This window comes from Canis lupus, chromosome 9, assembly GCF_048164855.1.
Source record: "Canis lupus baileyi chromosome 9, mCanLup2.hap1, whole genome shotgun sequence".
Taxonomy (NCBI): domain Eukaryota; kingdom Metazoa; phylum Chordata; class Mammalia; order Carnivora; family Canidae; genus Canis; species Canis lupus.
The window spans coordinates 32352805-32367779 of record NC_132846.1 but is presented as its reverse complement, the minus strand read 5'-3'; the positions used below and the strand labels follow the sequence as shown (position 1 = coordinate 32367779).

Sequence of the window (14975 nt, the reverse complement as noted above, 5' to 3'; positions counted from 1 at the left end):
CAGCCAGTGCTTACTTAAGCTTCTTAGGCAAGAGACTAGAAGAATCATCTTTGAGGAATCTGTCCAAGAAAAAAGACTTAATTAGAGAGAAGATTCTTATCTCTAGGAAAAAGAGTTATAAAAGGAAGGAAAAGTGATCATAATATACCACATTTATAAAACAATAATAGAATAATGTCTACCACCTAGGGTTTTATTGTGAGGATTAAATGAATCACGTATAGAATCAGAATGGTCTCTAGAATTAGAATGGTCGCTTTATAAGTGATAATAATAAACTGTTATTATTTTTATTCAACCATGAATAGCATTTATATGATTATAATAATCTACATCCTGTATTTTGATCCAACCAAAATGAGAAAATATCTATATTGGGAGGATCGAGGTAGGAGAGTAGTGTACATACATACAGGAGAGTAGAGGTGGTTGAAAATTGCACCAAATCCTCATCTTTTTTTTTTTTTTTAAGATTTTATTTATTTATTCATGAGAGACACAGACAGAGGGAGAAGCAGGCTCCACGCAGGGAGCCCGATGTGGGACTCGATCCCCGGTCTCCAGGATCACGCTCTGGGCTGAAAGTGGTGCTAAACCGCTGAGCCACCTGGGCTGCCCAGTCCTCATCTTAATATAAGGAAGTTAATATCTATTTAATAGATAATGATTAAAACTGAAAAATAAAAAACAGAGCACTAGGATATTTTTTAATCTCGAGGAGGAAGATATTAAAAGATAACAAGATATGGAGGAAGATCTCAAAAGCAACATCTAAAAGAGCAGAAAAGTTAGTTGGAGGCTGTGCAGAGGACTGTTTTCGTTATGATAAACTTTGTAATTGACCAATTTATATGTATGTATAGCATTGATAAAAACAGAAAGCAAATTATGAAAGTTTTAGTTCAAAGGTTACCTCTTCTAAAACCTTAACCCTTATATCCAAAATTGCCCACTTTTCTTTTTGCTTTTATTCTTCACAGTACGTATTTCTGTCACAATACCTCTAACACTTTATATTCCTCATTAGTATAAGGCAAAAATCCTCATTTTTTAATAAGAAAATCCCCCAAAATTTTGTTTTGTTTTTTTTTTTTTTTAAAGATTTATTTATTTATTTATTCATGAGAGAGACACAGAGAGAAGCAGAGACACAGGCAGAGGGAGAAGCAGGCTCCATGCAGGGAACCTGATGTGGGACTTGATCCCAGAACTCTGGGATCATGCCCTGGACTGAAGGCGGCACTAAACTGCTGAGCCACACGGGCTACCCTCAATCTCATTTTATTAAACACTTCTTTTCTAGAACATAATTTTGTGTACTTCCATCTAAAAGATTTGTGATAAAGTCCCTTTTGAATCTGTTTAATGGTGCTCTCATTAGAATTTTATACCAAACTATAAGTTTCCATTGGCTTAACATTTATGCAGTTTTTATTTATCCTGTAGGAGTTACTTGTGAACTCTACAATGTATCTGCTTACTGTTCACTTTTTAAAGTGATCTCACTGGCTGGCTGAGTCAGTAGAGCATGCAACTCTTGACCTCAGGATTGTGAGTTTGAGTCCCATGTTGAGTGTGGAGATTACCCAACAAATAAATAAAGTGTCTCAGAAACTGTTTATAGTCATATCTGGGATCTACAATGATATGTTCATATTCCTAGGAATCAAGGATTAATTTTGAATTTTCTTGCTTGCTTTGTCTATTGGTTCTGTCCATTTACTTTTATAAGCATAAAAATAACCTCCACAAAAACTAACTTTGAGATCACTGAAAGCAAACATAGCCTATCAAAGCAAAATAAAATTTAAAAATAAATGAGAGAATATCTTCTATTTTACAGGGACTTTAGGTGACTTTTCTGGTGAATGACTTTTGAGGAGTAAAATCTTGCCTTGTATTTGGATATATACAGTTATTTCTATACACATCTGTCTTACACTCCTATCCCATCCATAGACTATAAATACATAGGGGCATTTAAAGTAAGGAGTAGGTCTCACATAAATATAAATACAATCCTCGTAAGTACATTTATTAATTATTCTAATCATTTGCTTACTTGTTAGAATGTACAGATACATATTATAGAATGGCCTTTTGAGTAATTGAGTTTATCTAAATAGATCACTAATACTTTGTAATTTGTGTTACTTTGTTCAAGGTATCTAACAGAGTGGAAGAGGATTACAATGATCTTTTCGATGGAGATGATACAAGTAATGCTGGTGATTTTCTAAATGACAATGCAGTTGAGACCCCCTCTTTTTCAAAAAGGATTATAAATGATGAGGAAGAGGATGATGACTTCATGCTGGCCTCAGGTCGTCCTAGACAGCGAAGTCACATCATAGAAGATGATGAAAACTCAGTTGGTATGTATTGACTTTGTGGATGTGATGATCCATCCTGTTGATCTTTTCAATTTTTAATAAAAACTATTATTTGAAGTCATTATTAAATTTGTAGAATGTGGCTAACACAGTATGCATAGAGGGAAATGTATAGTATTAAATACTTAAGTTATTAAAAAAGGTTTTGAATCCATGATCTAAGCTTCTGCTATAGCAAATTACAAAAAGAGGAAATTAAACTTCAAACTAGCAGAAGGAAGGAAATAACAGAATTCAGTGATATTGACAACCAAAATACTGTAAAGAAAGTCAATAAAACCAAAAGCTAGTTCTTTGAAAAGATCAGTAAAATTGTTAAATCTCTATCCTGAGTTATCAGAAAGAAAGAGAAGGCATGAATGACCAGTATAAGTAATGAAAGTGGTGTCATCACGATGGATCCTATAGGCCTATACTATCCAATATGTTAGCCACTAACCACCTATTGCTAGTAAGCTCCTGAAATGTGGCTAGTTCAAAATGAGATGTGGTGTAAGTGTAAAATGCAACCAGATTTTAAAGGCAGTATGAAAAGAATGTAAAATATTTTAGTCCTTTTTTTTACCTTGAATACATGTTGAAATTACACTATTTTAATATAGAATAATATTGAAAATAATTAGGTGTGGGATTTTATGGTTTTTTTTTTTACTATTCAAAATATGCTACTAGAAAATTTAAAATTCTATATGCAACTCATAGTTCTGTAAGATAGAATTGCTATTAATAACAAAAGAATAAAAAAATAAAAAAAATAACAAAAGAATAAAAGAATGTTAGGAATAGCTTTGTGCCCATAAATATAACAACTTCGATAAAACTGATAAATTCTTTGAAAGATACAAGCTACCAAGCTAACTCAAGAAGAAGTAAGTAACCTGAATAGTATAGTATCTGTTAAAGAAATAGAGATTACCAGACACCTAGGTGGGCTCAATGGTTGAGCAGCTGCCTTCGGCTCAGGGCGTGGTCCCAAAGTTCCCAGTTCGAGTCCCACATTGGGCTCTCCTCGAGGAGCCTGCTTCTCCCTCTGCCTGTGTCTCTGCCTCTTTCATGAATAAATAAATAAAGAATCTTAAAAAAAAAGATTACAATAAAAAAAACCCTTTAAATAAAGTGTCTATTTGTAACAAGTTGTATGTTAAAATAGCACATTTGAACATTATCAAGTAAAATGCCAAATACCATTTTATGGTGGTTAAATTGTGGTGTATTTAAACCATATACATGTTTTATAGGACAGAAGTCCTCAAATGTTTTATCTCAGGAGCTCATTATATTCTTAAAAAACTTTTGAGGAGGGGGGGATCCCTGGGTGGCGCAGCGGTTTGGTGCCTGCCTTTGGCCCAGGGCGCGATCCTGGAGACCCGGGATCGAATCCCACATCGGGCTCCCGGTGCATGGAGCCTGCTTCTCCCTCTGCCTATGTCTCTGCCTCTCTCTCTCTCTCTCTCTCTCTGTGACTATCATAAATAAATTAAAAAAAAAATTAAAAAAAAAAAAAAAAAAAAAACCTTTGAGGAGGGGATCCCTGGGTGGCTTCATGGTTTGGCGCCTGCCTTTGGCCCAGGGCATGATCCTGGAGACACAGGTTTGAGTCTCACATCGGGCTCCCTGCGTGGAGCCTGCTTCTCCCTCTGCCTGTGTCTCTGTGTGTCTTTCATGAATAAATAAATAAAATCTTAAAAAAAAAAAAAACTTTTGAGGACCCCAAAGGAAATTATGGAGTTATATCTTCTGTTATTTAAAATGTAAGAAATTAAAAACTGAGAAATTTTAAAAATAATTACTTTAAAATAACATTAATAAACTCATTTGTGTAAACATAACATTTCAAATGAAAAATTTTGTAAGAAATGTGACAGTATTTCACCCTTTGAAAATTTCTTTAATGTCTGGCATAGAAAATAACTTGGATTCTCTCATACCTCAGAATTCAGTCTACTACCATATGTTGTTTTTACCATGTATGTGTAGAATATTCAGGCTCACACAAACATGTAGTTTGAAAAGGCAGGATATTGTGGATATTCTTTGCTACTGTAACAAAAACTCAACTTATTTGCAGTGTAGAATCCAGAAACTCCAGTGAACATTCCAGCTGTGTTATATTAAAATCTATTGGTCTGACTTGAATGGATCTTTTAATTTACCATGTTTGATTTTGAAATATATACATTGGTAACTTGGAAAATACTGCTTCACTACAGGTCCACAGGTCTTTTAACATTGACACATTATCCAGGATTATATTTGTTAGTATTATCGCTAATCTCAGCAGAAGTTTTTAAATATTGGGAAGTAGTAAAGCTCGTGGTGGCAGATACAAGCTTTCTAATATTCTGCTTTTTGCTTGAAAACTCTAATTTTATCATTGACAACAGATTCTGTCAGTTATTTTTCTTAAATGATCAGCTTACTTCATTTAGCTAAAAAAAGTTTACCAAATACCAAAGTCTGCATAGCCAGTTTTTTTTTTTTTTTTTTTAAGATTTTATTTATTTATTCATGAGAGACACAAGCCGAGGGAGAAGCTCCCTGCGAGGAGCCTGATGTGGGACTCCATTCCAGGACCCCAGGATCATGACCTGAGCCGAAGGCAGACGCTCAACCACAGAGCCACCCAGGTGCCCCTGTATAGCCATAGTTTATCTGGCATTCTTTCAAGTAAAAATGATGTTCTCTGAAAAAATCAGCTAGTTGAGTTTATAACTCAGTTGCACAAATGCCTTTTTTTTTTTGAGACAGGCATCAAACTTTATGCACAATTCCCATTTTATTTTTTATTTATTTATTTTTTAAAAGATTTTATTTATTTATTTATGAGAGGCAGAGAGAGAGAGGCAGAGACACAGGCAGAGGGAGATACAGACTCCATGCAGGAAGCCCGACATGGGACTCAATCCCAGGTCTCCAGGATCACGACCTGGACTGAAGGTGGCACTAAACCGCTGAGCCACCCAGGCTGCCCACAATTCCATTTTAGCACAGAGAACATTTTTTGAGAAATCTATGCCAAGATCAAGATTTAACAGAATTAATATTTTATTGCAATTGAGTGGTGGTTGACAATGCGTTGACTACAAATACAGATTTGGTGTCACTGCCTTGATTCATATCACAACACCAACAGTTTTTTTTTTACCCTCCATTGTTTTCACACCATCACGGTAAATGTTGATATAGTAGAAGAGGCCAATAGCATAGTAGTACTATTAAGTATGAATGGAAAAGGTTATTTAGATTTCCTAATGCTTTCCTTTTTCTAGGTCATTGGTATTTATGATTCTCTAATTATACTTCTTTGTTTTCTAGATGTTACAATGTTAAAAACTGGTTCTAGTCTTCTCAGAGAGGAGGAGGAAGATGAGCAGACAGACAGCATTCATAATCTACCACTGGTAACATCCCAAAGGCCATCTTATGATGGGCCAATGCCAACTCCTCGGCAAAAGCCATTCCAGTCAGGTTCTACACCCATGCATCTCACTCATAGATTCATGGTAAGCCTTGGATCTACACTTAACTTTAAAATAGTTTTATCTAATTTTTTAACTTGTAAGTATTGTATCTCACTATAGTTAATTTTGTTTGGTAAAAAGTATTTTTGAAAGCCTTGATTAACTGTCCTGTAGCACTTTGGTTCATTATGATTTTATGGTTGATTTATTTTATGGTTAACTCACAGTTTTAATCTTATTTTCAACCTTATTATTGAAAATCATCTTAAATAAGATTCTGCTTTGCAAAGGGACATATAATGAACATAGTAAGTTAATGTGACTGTATAGCTTGCAATATCTCTTGACTGTACTTCCAAACTTTATTTCTCATATTTTTATATAGAGGTTTATACTGATTCCAAAACACTATTCTGTTAGAAAATATTTTTTAGAAGGCAGCTCCTAGTATAATTTAGTAGAAGGTGGTAAGTATTATGGGAAACAAACTATCTGGGCAGCCTGGGTAGCTCGGCGGTTTAGCACCGCTGTCAGCCCAGGGCCTGATCCTGGAGACCTGGGATCGAGTCCCATGTCGGGCTCCCTGCACGGAGCCTGCTTCTTCCTCTGCCTGTGTCTCTGCCTCTCTCTCTCTCTCTCTCTCTCTCTGTGTCTCTCAGGAATAAATAAATAAAATCTTTAAAAAAAAAAAAAACAAAACAACAAACTATCTGCCTCTCTTTCTACCTCACCCCACTAGACTATAAACTTCAGAAGGATAAGAGATGTTTCTGTTTTGTTTACTGATAGCACTCAGAACAAGGTATGGTACAGTAGGCATTAAGAATATATATCCTGGGGTGCCTGGGTAGCTCAGTCATTTAAGCATATGCCTTCAGCTCAGGTTATGATCCCAGGTCCTGGGTTTGAGTTCCACATCGGGTTCCCTGCTCAGCGGGGAGTCTGCTTCTCCTTCTCCCTTTGCCCCTCCTCTCTGCTCATGCTCTCTGTCTCTCTCAAGTAAATAATTAAAATCTTTAAAAATATATATATACATTTCCTGAATGAGTGAATGAATATATTAGCTTTTTTGGTTTGATAACTAAAAAGTTTAATATTTTTATTTGTTGGTTGAGATTTTCCATTGAGGACTTTGCTTCTTGTCCTTTTTTTTTTTTTTTTTAAAGATTTTATTTATTTATTCATGAGACACAGAGAGAGAGAGAGAGGCACAGACACAGGCAGAGGGAGAAGTAGGCTTCATGCAGGGAGCCCAACGTGGGACTTGATCCGGGTGTCTAGGATCACACCCTGGGCTGAAGGCGGTGGTGCTAAACCGCTGAGCCACCTGGGCTGTCCGCTTCTTGTCCTTTTTTTTTTTTAAAGATTTATTTATTTATTTATGATAGACAGAGAGAGAGAGAGAGGCAGAGACACAGGAGGAGGGAGAAGCAGGCTCCATGCCAGGAGCCTGATATGGGACTCGATCCCGGGACTCCAGGATCACGCCCAGGCCAAAGGCAGGCGCTAAACCGCTGAGCCACCCAGGGATCCCCTTCTTGTCCTTTTTGAAAGGCATAGACCTGCATAAATTTGTATGTAAATATTAAAAGTGATGTTTTATTTTAATAAAACTTTTTATTGCTGTTCATAATCATCAAGTAATAGGTCTTAAGTTTTTATTGTCAGCTATTTATTTATAGTTATTGTGGTTGAGGAAAGGAAACAGTAGGGCCTAGTGTGAGCCTGTAGTATACATGGGGGTAAGTTTTTCTAAATGGTATTGATTTATGTTTCTTTAAAATGTATGTATTTATTCCTACAATATGAACCAGTTAGTTGAAACAGGAAATATGTTGTCACTTATATTAAGTAAACAAATTTTTGATATATTTCTTTTGGGGAATATAATGGCTTGGTTGTTCAAAATGATGATTTTTAATGGTAGTAATGTAATTATTAAATATTAAATGAAATATTCCATTTGCTAATAAATATTTATGTGCCTTTTCATGAAGAGTAGATAGTAATTATAGTTCTGATGTCACTACTCATACTTGAAACTATTTAAAGGTAGATGAGCTATGGTTGCTCCCATAACTTCAATTTTGATACAGACTGAATTATAATATTTATTAGTTTGTACTACTTTAGTCTACTGATTCTAGGACCTTTAATTTTTCTCAGACTTGTACTTTAATGTTTATAGGTGTGGAACTCTATTGGAATTATTCGCTGCTATAATGATGAACAAGACAATGCCATAGATGTGGAGTTCCATGATACCTCCATACACCATGCAACACACTTATCAAACACTTTGAATTACACAATAGCAGATCTTTCTCATGAAGCTGTTTTGTTGGCATGTGAAAGCACTGATGAACTAGCAAGGTAAATTCAAGATTGTTAGGAAGAATTTGTCACTGCTGAGTTGTTTAGATACGGTCCGAGTCTCATACATAATATCTCAGAACATGTCTGTTTTTGCCTAATTGTCCTCTCCTTTACATTCTCTAAGTACAAATTTGGGTGACCTGGGGCATTTGGGTGACTCAGTCATTTAGGCATCTGACTCTTGATCTCAGCTCAGGTCTTTTTTCTTTTTTTTTCAGCTCAGGTCTTAATCTCAGGGTTGTGAGTTCAAGCCCTGCATTAAAAAAAAAAAAAAAAAAAGATGACATGACATAGTTCATGATTGTAAATGCCAGAGAAAGGCTATTTTTTACCTTTTTACTCTGTTTCATTAGTTTTGTAAGAAATGTATATATAGATGCAGATATATATAAATTGTAAACTAACACAAGCGGTACAGAATTTTTAGGAAATAAGAATTCTCCTCCAGAATTCTACTCTTAGATATAACCATTGTTAACAATTTGGTATGTATCCTTCTAGATTTCTTTTTGTATAAGCCTCTGACCCTTTTTAAGTTTATTAGTGTAATTCATGTACACTAAAATGTACCTTGGTTTTACAGTTTGGTGAGTTTAACAAATGTGTGTATATTCAGGTAACCACTGTCACAATAAAAAAAATTTAAGTAATCCCTACACCCAAAGTAGAGCTTGAACCCACGACCTTGAGACCAAGAGTCACACACTCTACTGACTGAGCCAATGAGGCGCCCCTCAAAATATTTCTTATCATTTAAAAATACTCCCTTGCGGCAGCCCGGGTGGCTCAGCGGTTTAGTGCCGCCTTCAGCCCAGGACCTCATCCTGGAGACCCGGGATCGAGTCCCATGTCGGGCTCCCTGCATGGAGCCTGCTTCTCCCTCTGCCTGTGTCTCTCTGCCTCTCTCTCTCTCTCTCTCTTTCTCTCTGTCTCTCTCTCTCTCATGAGTAAATAAATAAAATCTTAAAAAAATAATAAAATAAAAATGTTCCCTTGCATCCCTTTGCAGTTAATATCAGCCTTGGACAACTACTGACCTAGGCTGGGTTTTTTTGTATTTTTGTTTTTGTTGGGTTTTTTCGTTGTTTTGTTTTTTGTTTTGGGTGTTTTTTTTTTTTTTTCTTTAGATTAGAATTGAAACTTCTTTTAAAAAAGGGAGGGGGAAGGGGTTGCCTGGGTGGCTCAGTGGTTGAGCATCTGCCTTCAGCTCAGGTCGTGATTCCAGGGTCCTGGGATCAAGTCCCGCACTGGGGTCCCTGCGGGGAGCCTGCTTCTCCCTCTGCCTAGGTCTCTGCCTCTCTCTCTGTCTCTCATGGATGAATGGATGAAGTCTTTTAAAAAAGGCGGGGGGAGAACAATATTTGGTATGTAGATAGATAGACCAAAAAATTATGATGGAAAAGCAGTGTAATGCTGAATCCATATTTTTTTAAAGAAGAAAAAATGTTTTTATTCAACTTTTTGTTAGTTCCACCAGATTGCCTTCTCTTGATCTCTATTCTTCAGCTGATTTTACTACTTATACACTTGATCATGGATTTTACCAACTCTGAGGTGATTTGAAATTAAAATCCTTCGGTTTAGATACATTGGCTTCTTAAAGTATAGTCCACAAACTAGGGGCATGGGTCAGTCACCTGGAAGCTTTTTTTTTTTTTTTTTGGTCCTGGAAGCTTTTTGAAAACAGAATCTCAGACCCCACTACAGAACTAAATCAAAATCTGCAATCTGCATTTTAATGAGATCTGCAAGTGATTGAGTATGCATTAGAGTCTGAGAAACACATTTTAACATTTTAATTGGTTTTCTAACTTACACATTGTAAAATCCACTTAATACTTCATTATTGAATTAAATTAGTTCACTAAAATAAACCATTGTTGCCTCAGTGTCTCCAACTGAGAATCTTAAATGTTCAAATTAGAACATTTGTTTCCTTACGCAATTTTGATTTCAGATATCTTTCTCTTTGTTTTCCTGGATATGTTATTTCACAGCTATATACAATGTTACTTTTTATTTTAAAATTGAATTTAGGAGGGCCTGGGTGGCTCAATTGGTTAAGCGTCTCCTTCGGCTCCGGTTGTGATCTCAGGACCCTGGGATGGAGCCTGGAGTCAGGTTCCCTTCTCAGCAGGGCAGTCTGTTTCTCCGTCTCCCTCTCTGCCCTTCACTGCCACGCATTCATGCTTTCTCTTTCTCTCTCTCTCACACACAAATAAATAAATCTTCTTAAAACATAAAATAAAATTGAATTTAAAGTTACTCTTCAGGGGTTCCTGGGGGGCTCAGTTGCCTTTCGCTCAGGTCAGGATCCTAAGGTCCTGAGATACAGTCCCGCATCGGGCTCCCTGCTCAGCCGGAATTGTGCTCCCTCTACCTGCCACTCCTCCTGCTTGTGCGCGCTTGCTCACTCTCTCTCTCTCTCTCTCAAATAAATAAATAAAATGTTAAAAAATAAAATAAAATTACTCTTCAGAAAATCAGAACTACCTCTGGTTCCAAATTCTATAGTATCTGCATTCCCAAGTTGATCTTTAATAACTTACATGTATGTATAGATGCAAATAAGACTGGAAACATACCAAATTGGTGATCTCACTGGTGGGATTATGTGTGATTGTTTTTCCTTTCCTTTTTTCTTTTGTTTTCCTGTATTATATTTTTTTGGTAGTGAAAGAACTCGTTTAACTTTTTTAAAAAAATTTTTTTATTTATGATAGTCCCAGAGAGAGAGAGAGAGGCAGAGACATAGGCAGAGGGAGAAGCAGGCTCCATGCACCGGGAGCCCGACGTGGGATTCGATCCCGGGTCTCCAGGATTGCGCCCTGGGCCAAAGGCAGGTGCCAAACCGCTGCGCCACCCAGGGATCCCTCGTTTAACATTTTGATGCTTCTTCCCTTTTTAAAAATTTAGTTGTGATTATTCTGTATATGTGCAACCTAGGATTGTATGCTGCAGATTTTAGTCTGCCTGTTTCTTTTTTTTTTTTTTTTAAAGATTTTATTTATTTATTCATGAGAGACACAGGAAGAGAGAGGCAGACATAGGCAGAGGGAGAAGCAGACTCCGACTCCACACAAGGAGCCTGATGTGGAACTCAATCCCAGAATTCCCGGATCACACCCTGAGCCGAAGGCAGCCATTCAACTACTGAGCCACCCAGGCATCCCAAGTCTGTCTGTTTTCGTTTAACATTAAATTAGGAGCATTTTCCTGTATTGTTGAATATTCTTCAGTAACATGACTATTAATGGTTTTAATATAGTCCATTTAAAGGATGTTTCATAATTACTTTCTTAAAGCTATTTTTGTACTATTTATGTTTAATGGAAAAATTAACTTTGGTTTTGTCACTGGGTATCATGATTAGTTTTATATATATAAGATATCAAATATGAACGTTTTATTGTTTCTGTCTTGTTTTAATTTTTAGCAAGCTTCACTGCCTGCATTTTAGTTCTTGGGATTCAAGCAAAGAGTGGATAGTAGACATGCCTCAGAATGAAGATATTGAAGCCGTATGTCTTGGTCTGGGGTGGGCAGCTGCTGCCACCAGTGCAATGCTTCTTCGATTGTTCACTATTGGAGGTGTTCAGAAAGAGGTCTTCTGTCTTCCTGGGCCTATAGTATCAATGGCAGGACATGGAGAACAGCTTTTCATTATTTATCATAGAGGTAGATTTTTTCCTAGTCTTTTATAATTTTACCATGATCTGAAGTAAAATGAAAATTACTTGAGGTTTTTTTTTTTTTTTTTCTCTTTCTCTTATTTAGTTTTGGGTTGTATACCTCCTTTTACATTCCTTTTAGTATTTGAATCAGTGTAATCTTTGTACAGAATTTTGTTGTATTCACTAATAGCAATGAAAATGAAAATATTTTATTTGTAGGAAAGTTGTATTCTAGAAAGAATTCCAAGGTTAGTTACTTCTATGTCTATATCTTATAAAATTTTCAGAGTTTAATTGCCTCAAAAAATAAACTAACTTCTAGTGTGCAGGACCAAGACAGTTTGAATATGACTTAAAAAGTTGCTGCTTCCTTTTCATGTCATTGTATCAAGACTGATTTTATCGGGATCCCTGGGTAGCTCAGCAGTTTAACACCTGCCTTTGGCCCAGGGCATGATCCTGAGGTCCCAGGATTGAGTCCTGCATCAGGCTCCCTGCATGGTGCCTGCTTCTACCTCTGCCTGTGTCTCTGCCTCTCTCTCTCTCTGTGTCTCTCATTAATACATAAATAAAATCTTGAAAAAAAAAAAAAAAGACTGATTTTATCAAGATTTTTGATATGGGGCAGGCAACCTTCATCTTAGGGCTATGAATTCAAGCCCCATGTTGGGGCTAGAGCTTACTTAAAAAAAAAAAAAATTACTCATAATCTTTTTATCTTTATTTTTTCGGTAATTCCATTTAAAACTCTCTGTTTTTTAAAAAATTTTATTTAAAATTCAAGTTAGTTAATATAGAGTATAGTATTGGTTTCCGGAGTAGAATATACTGATTCATCACTTACATATAACACCCAGTGCTCATCCCAATAAGTGCCCTCTTTAATACCCATCACTCACTTAACCCATCCCTTCCTACCTCCCTCCCATCAACCCTCATTTTGTTCTTTTAACTATAGAGTTTCTTAAGGTTTGCCTCCCTCTCTGTTTTAATCTTACTTTATTTTTCCTTCCCTCCTCCTATGTTCATCTGTTTCTTAAATTCCATGTAGGGGTGAAACTATATGGTATTTGTCTTTCTCTGATTGATTTATTTCACTTAGCGTAATACACTCTAGTTCCGTCTTTCTCTTTTCTTAAATTTTAATTCCAGCATAGTTATATTAGTTTCAGGTATACAATATAGTTAGTGATTCAGCAGTTCCATATATCACCCAGTGTTCATCACCAGTACACTTCTTAATCCTTAATCCCCATCACATATTTTACCCATCCCCCACCCAGCACTTTTCTTGGATTCTGTGGCATCTCTCCAATGTTTTTCTTACTGATAACCTCCTTCAGCTCTTCTGCTGGCTGCTCTTCTTATACCAGCCTCTTAGCTGGATTGCTCCAGGACTCTGTCACAGCCCCTTTACTCTATTAGCCTCTCTAGTTGACGAACTTTCAGTCTTTTGACTGCTTAGCCCTAGAAGAAGTACATTCTATATTGCTATTCTATGTCTATCTGTAATGGAACTGAAAAGTCTCATGGACAATATTTACTCTTTTATTTCAGTTTTCTTTAAATGCTGTTTACAACTTTTTTTTAAAAGATTTTATTTATTTATTCATGAGAGACACGGAGAGAGAGGCAGAGACACAGGCAGAGGGAGATGCAGGCTCCATGCAGGGAGCCTGATGTGGGACTCAATCCGGGGACTCCAGGATCACGCCCTGGGCCAAAGGCAGGCGCTAAACCGCTGAGCCACCCAGGGATCCCTTGCTGTTTACAACTTTAAATTGGTTTCATGACTCATAGTTCAAAAATGCAGTTTGAGAAACTTCCTGGGATATCTCCTCAAGGCCTATGGCTTTAAATACATTTGTGTGTCCATGACTTATAAATTAGTATCACCAGTCCCTCTCTTTGTATCTACAGATTTATATATCCAGTGGTTACTTGAAATCTTTCTATAGTTTTGATACTCATTTCAAACCTAAGTAGGTCATAATAAATAAAACCTTTTATTTTACCTTCCACCTTGCCTTTTTTTTTTTTTTTTTTTAAGATTTTATTTATTCATGAGAGACACAGAAAGGCAGAGACATAGACAGAGGGAGAAGCAGGTTCCCTGTGGAGAGCCCCATGCAGGACTCTATCCCAGGGCCCTGGGATCACACCCTGAGCCGAAGGCAGGAGTTCAACCACTGAGCCATTCAGGTGTCCCTTGCCTTTTACTTAGTTTTCCCCATCTGAGTAAATGGCATACTATTAACCCAGCCACTCAGGACCAGAAATGTAAGAATTATTATGAATTCGCTTTCCCTCCCTCCCTCCCTCCCTCCCTCCCTCCCTCCCTCCCTCCCCCATCAACCCTATCAGTGAAGTTGTATCATCATATCAATTCTTTTGAATAACATATTCCAAACCATCTCTTTTCATCTCCTCCACTAAAACCCCAGTCCAACCTAGATGTCTTTTCTTAGACTACTAGTAGCCCTGTAACTGGCTTGTCAGCTTCAGTCCTTGCCTTCCACAGTCCATTCTCCACATAGCAGCCTGAGTGATCTTTTAAAAACAAATCAGAACATGTCCATCTTCTGCTCAAATTCCTCTAATGACTTCCCATTGCTTTAGAATAAAAATCAAACTTTTTATCACAGCTATCAAGGTCCTACATGATCTGACCTTTGCCTGCCTCTTCAGCCTCATCTCTTGCCATTTTTGCTTGTTACTCATTCTAGCCTTACTAGCTTTTTTGTGTTCTTCAAATTTACCAAGCTTGTTCCCATCTTAGGACCTTTTCATTAGCTGTTCCTTTTGTTTACTATATTATACCTCTTTCTCCGAACTTGCAGTTTGTATCTCAGCTAAATTTCACTTTCTCAAAGAGGCCACCTCTGACTGTCCAATCTGAGGTGACCATATAGTCTGACACTATCATGTTATTATTTTAACTCTAGATAACATTTTGCATTTTTTCTTTTTAAAAATTAGTCTTTTCCTAATTGAATATAAATGTCTTGAGAACAGTGACTTTTTCTTCTTTACCGTTATAGCCCTGTTACCTGGCACATATTAATCTCTTT

At 36.7% G+C, this 14975-nt stretch overlaps 1 protein-coding gene across 3 annotated transcripts in view; it reads left to right on the top strand.

Annotated features, from left to right (window-relative positions):
• WDHD1 (WD repeat and HMG-box DNA binding protein 1) overlaps positions 1-14975 on the top strand; it is a 61935-nt gene that overhangs the window by 25458 nt on the left and 21502 nt on the right. For all 3 annotated transcript variants that reach the window (XM_072838647.1, XM_072838646.1, XM_072838649.1), the window contains 4 exons: positions 2165-2375; positions 5709-5896; positions 8043-8227; positions 11667-11908. In XM_072838647.1, coding sequence (XP_072694748.1) covers positions 2165-2375; positions 5709-5896; positions 8043-8227; positions 11667-11908 — 826 coding nt within the window. The remainder of the gene's footprint in view (positions 1-2164; positions 2376-5708; positions 5897-8042; positions 8228-11666; positions 11909-14975) is intronic.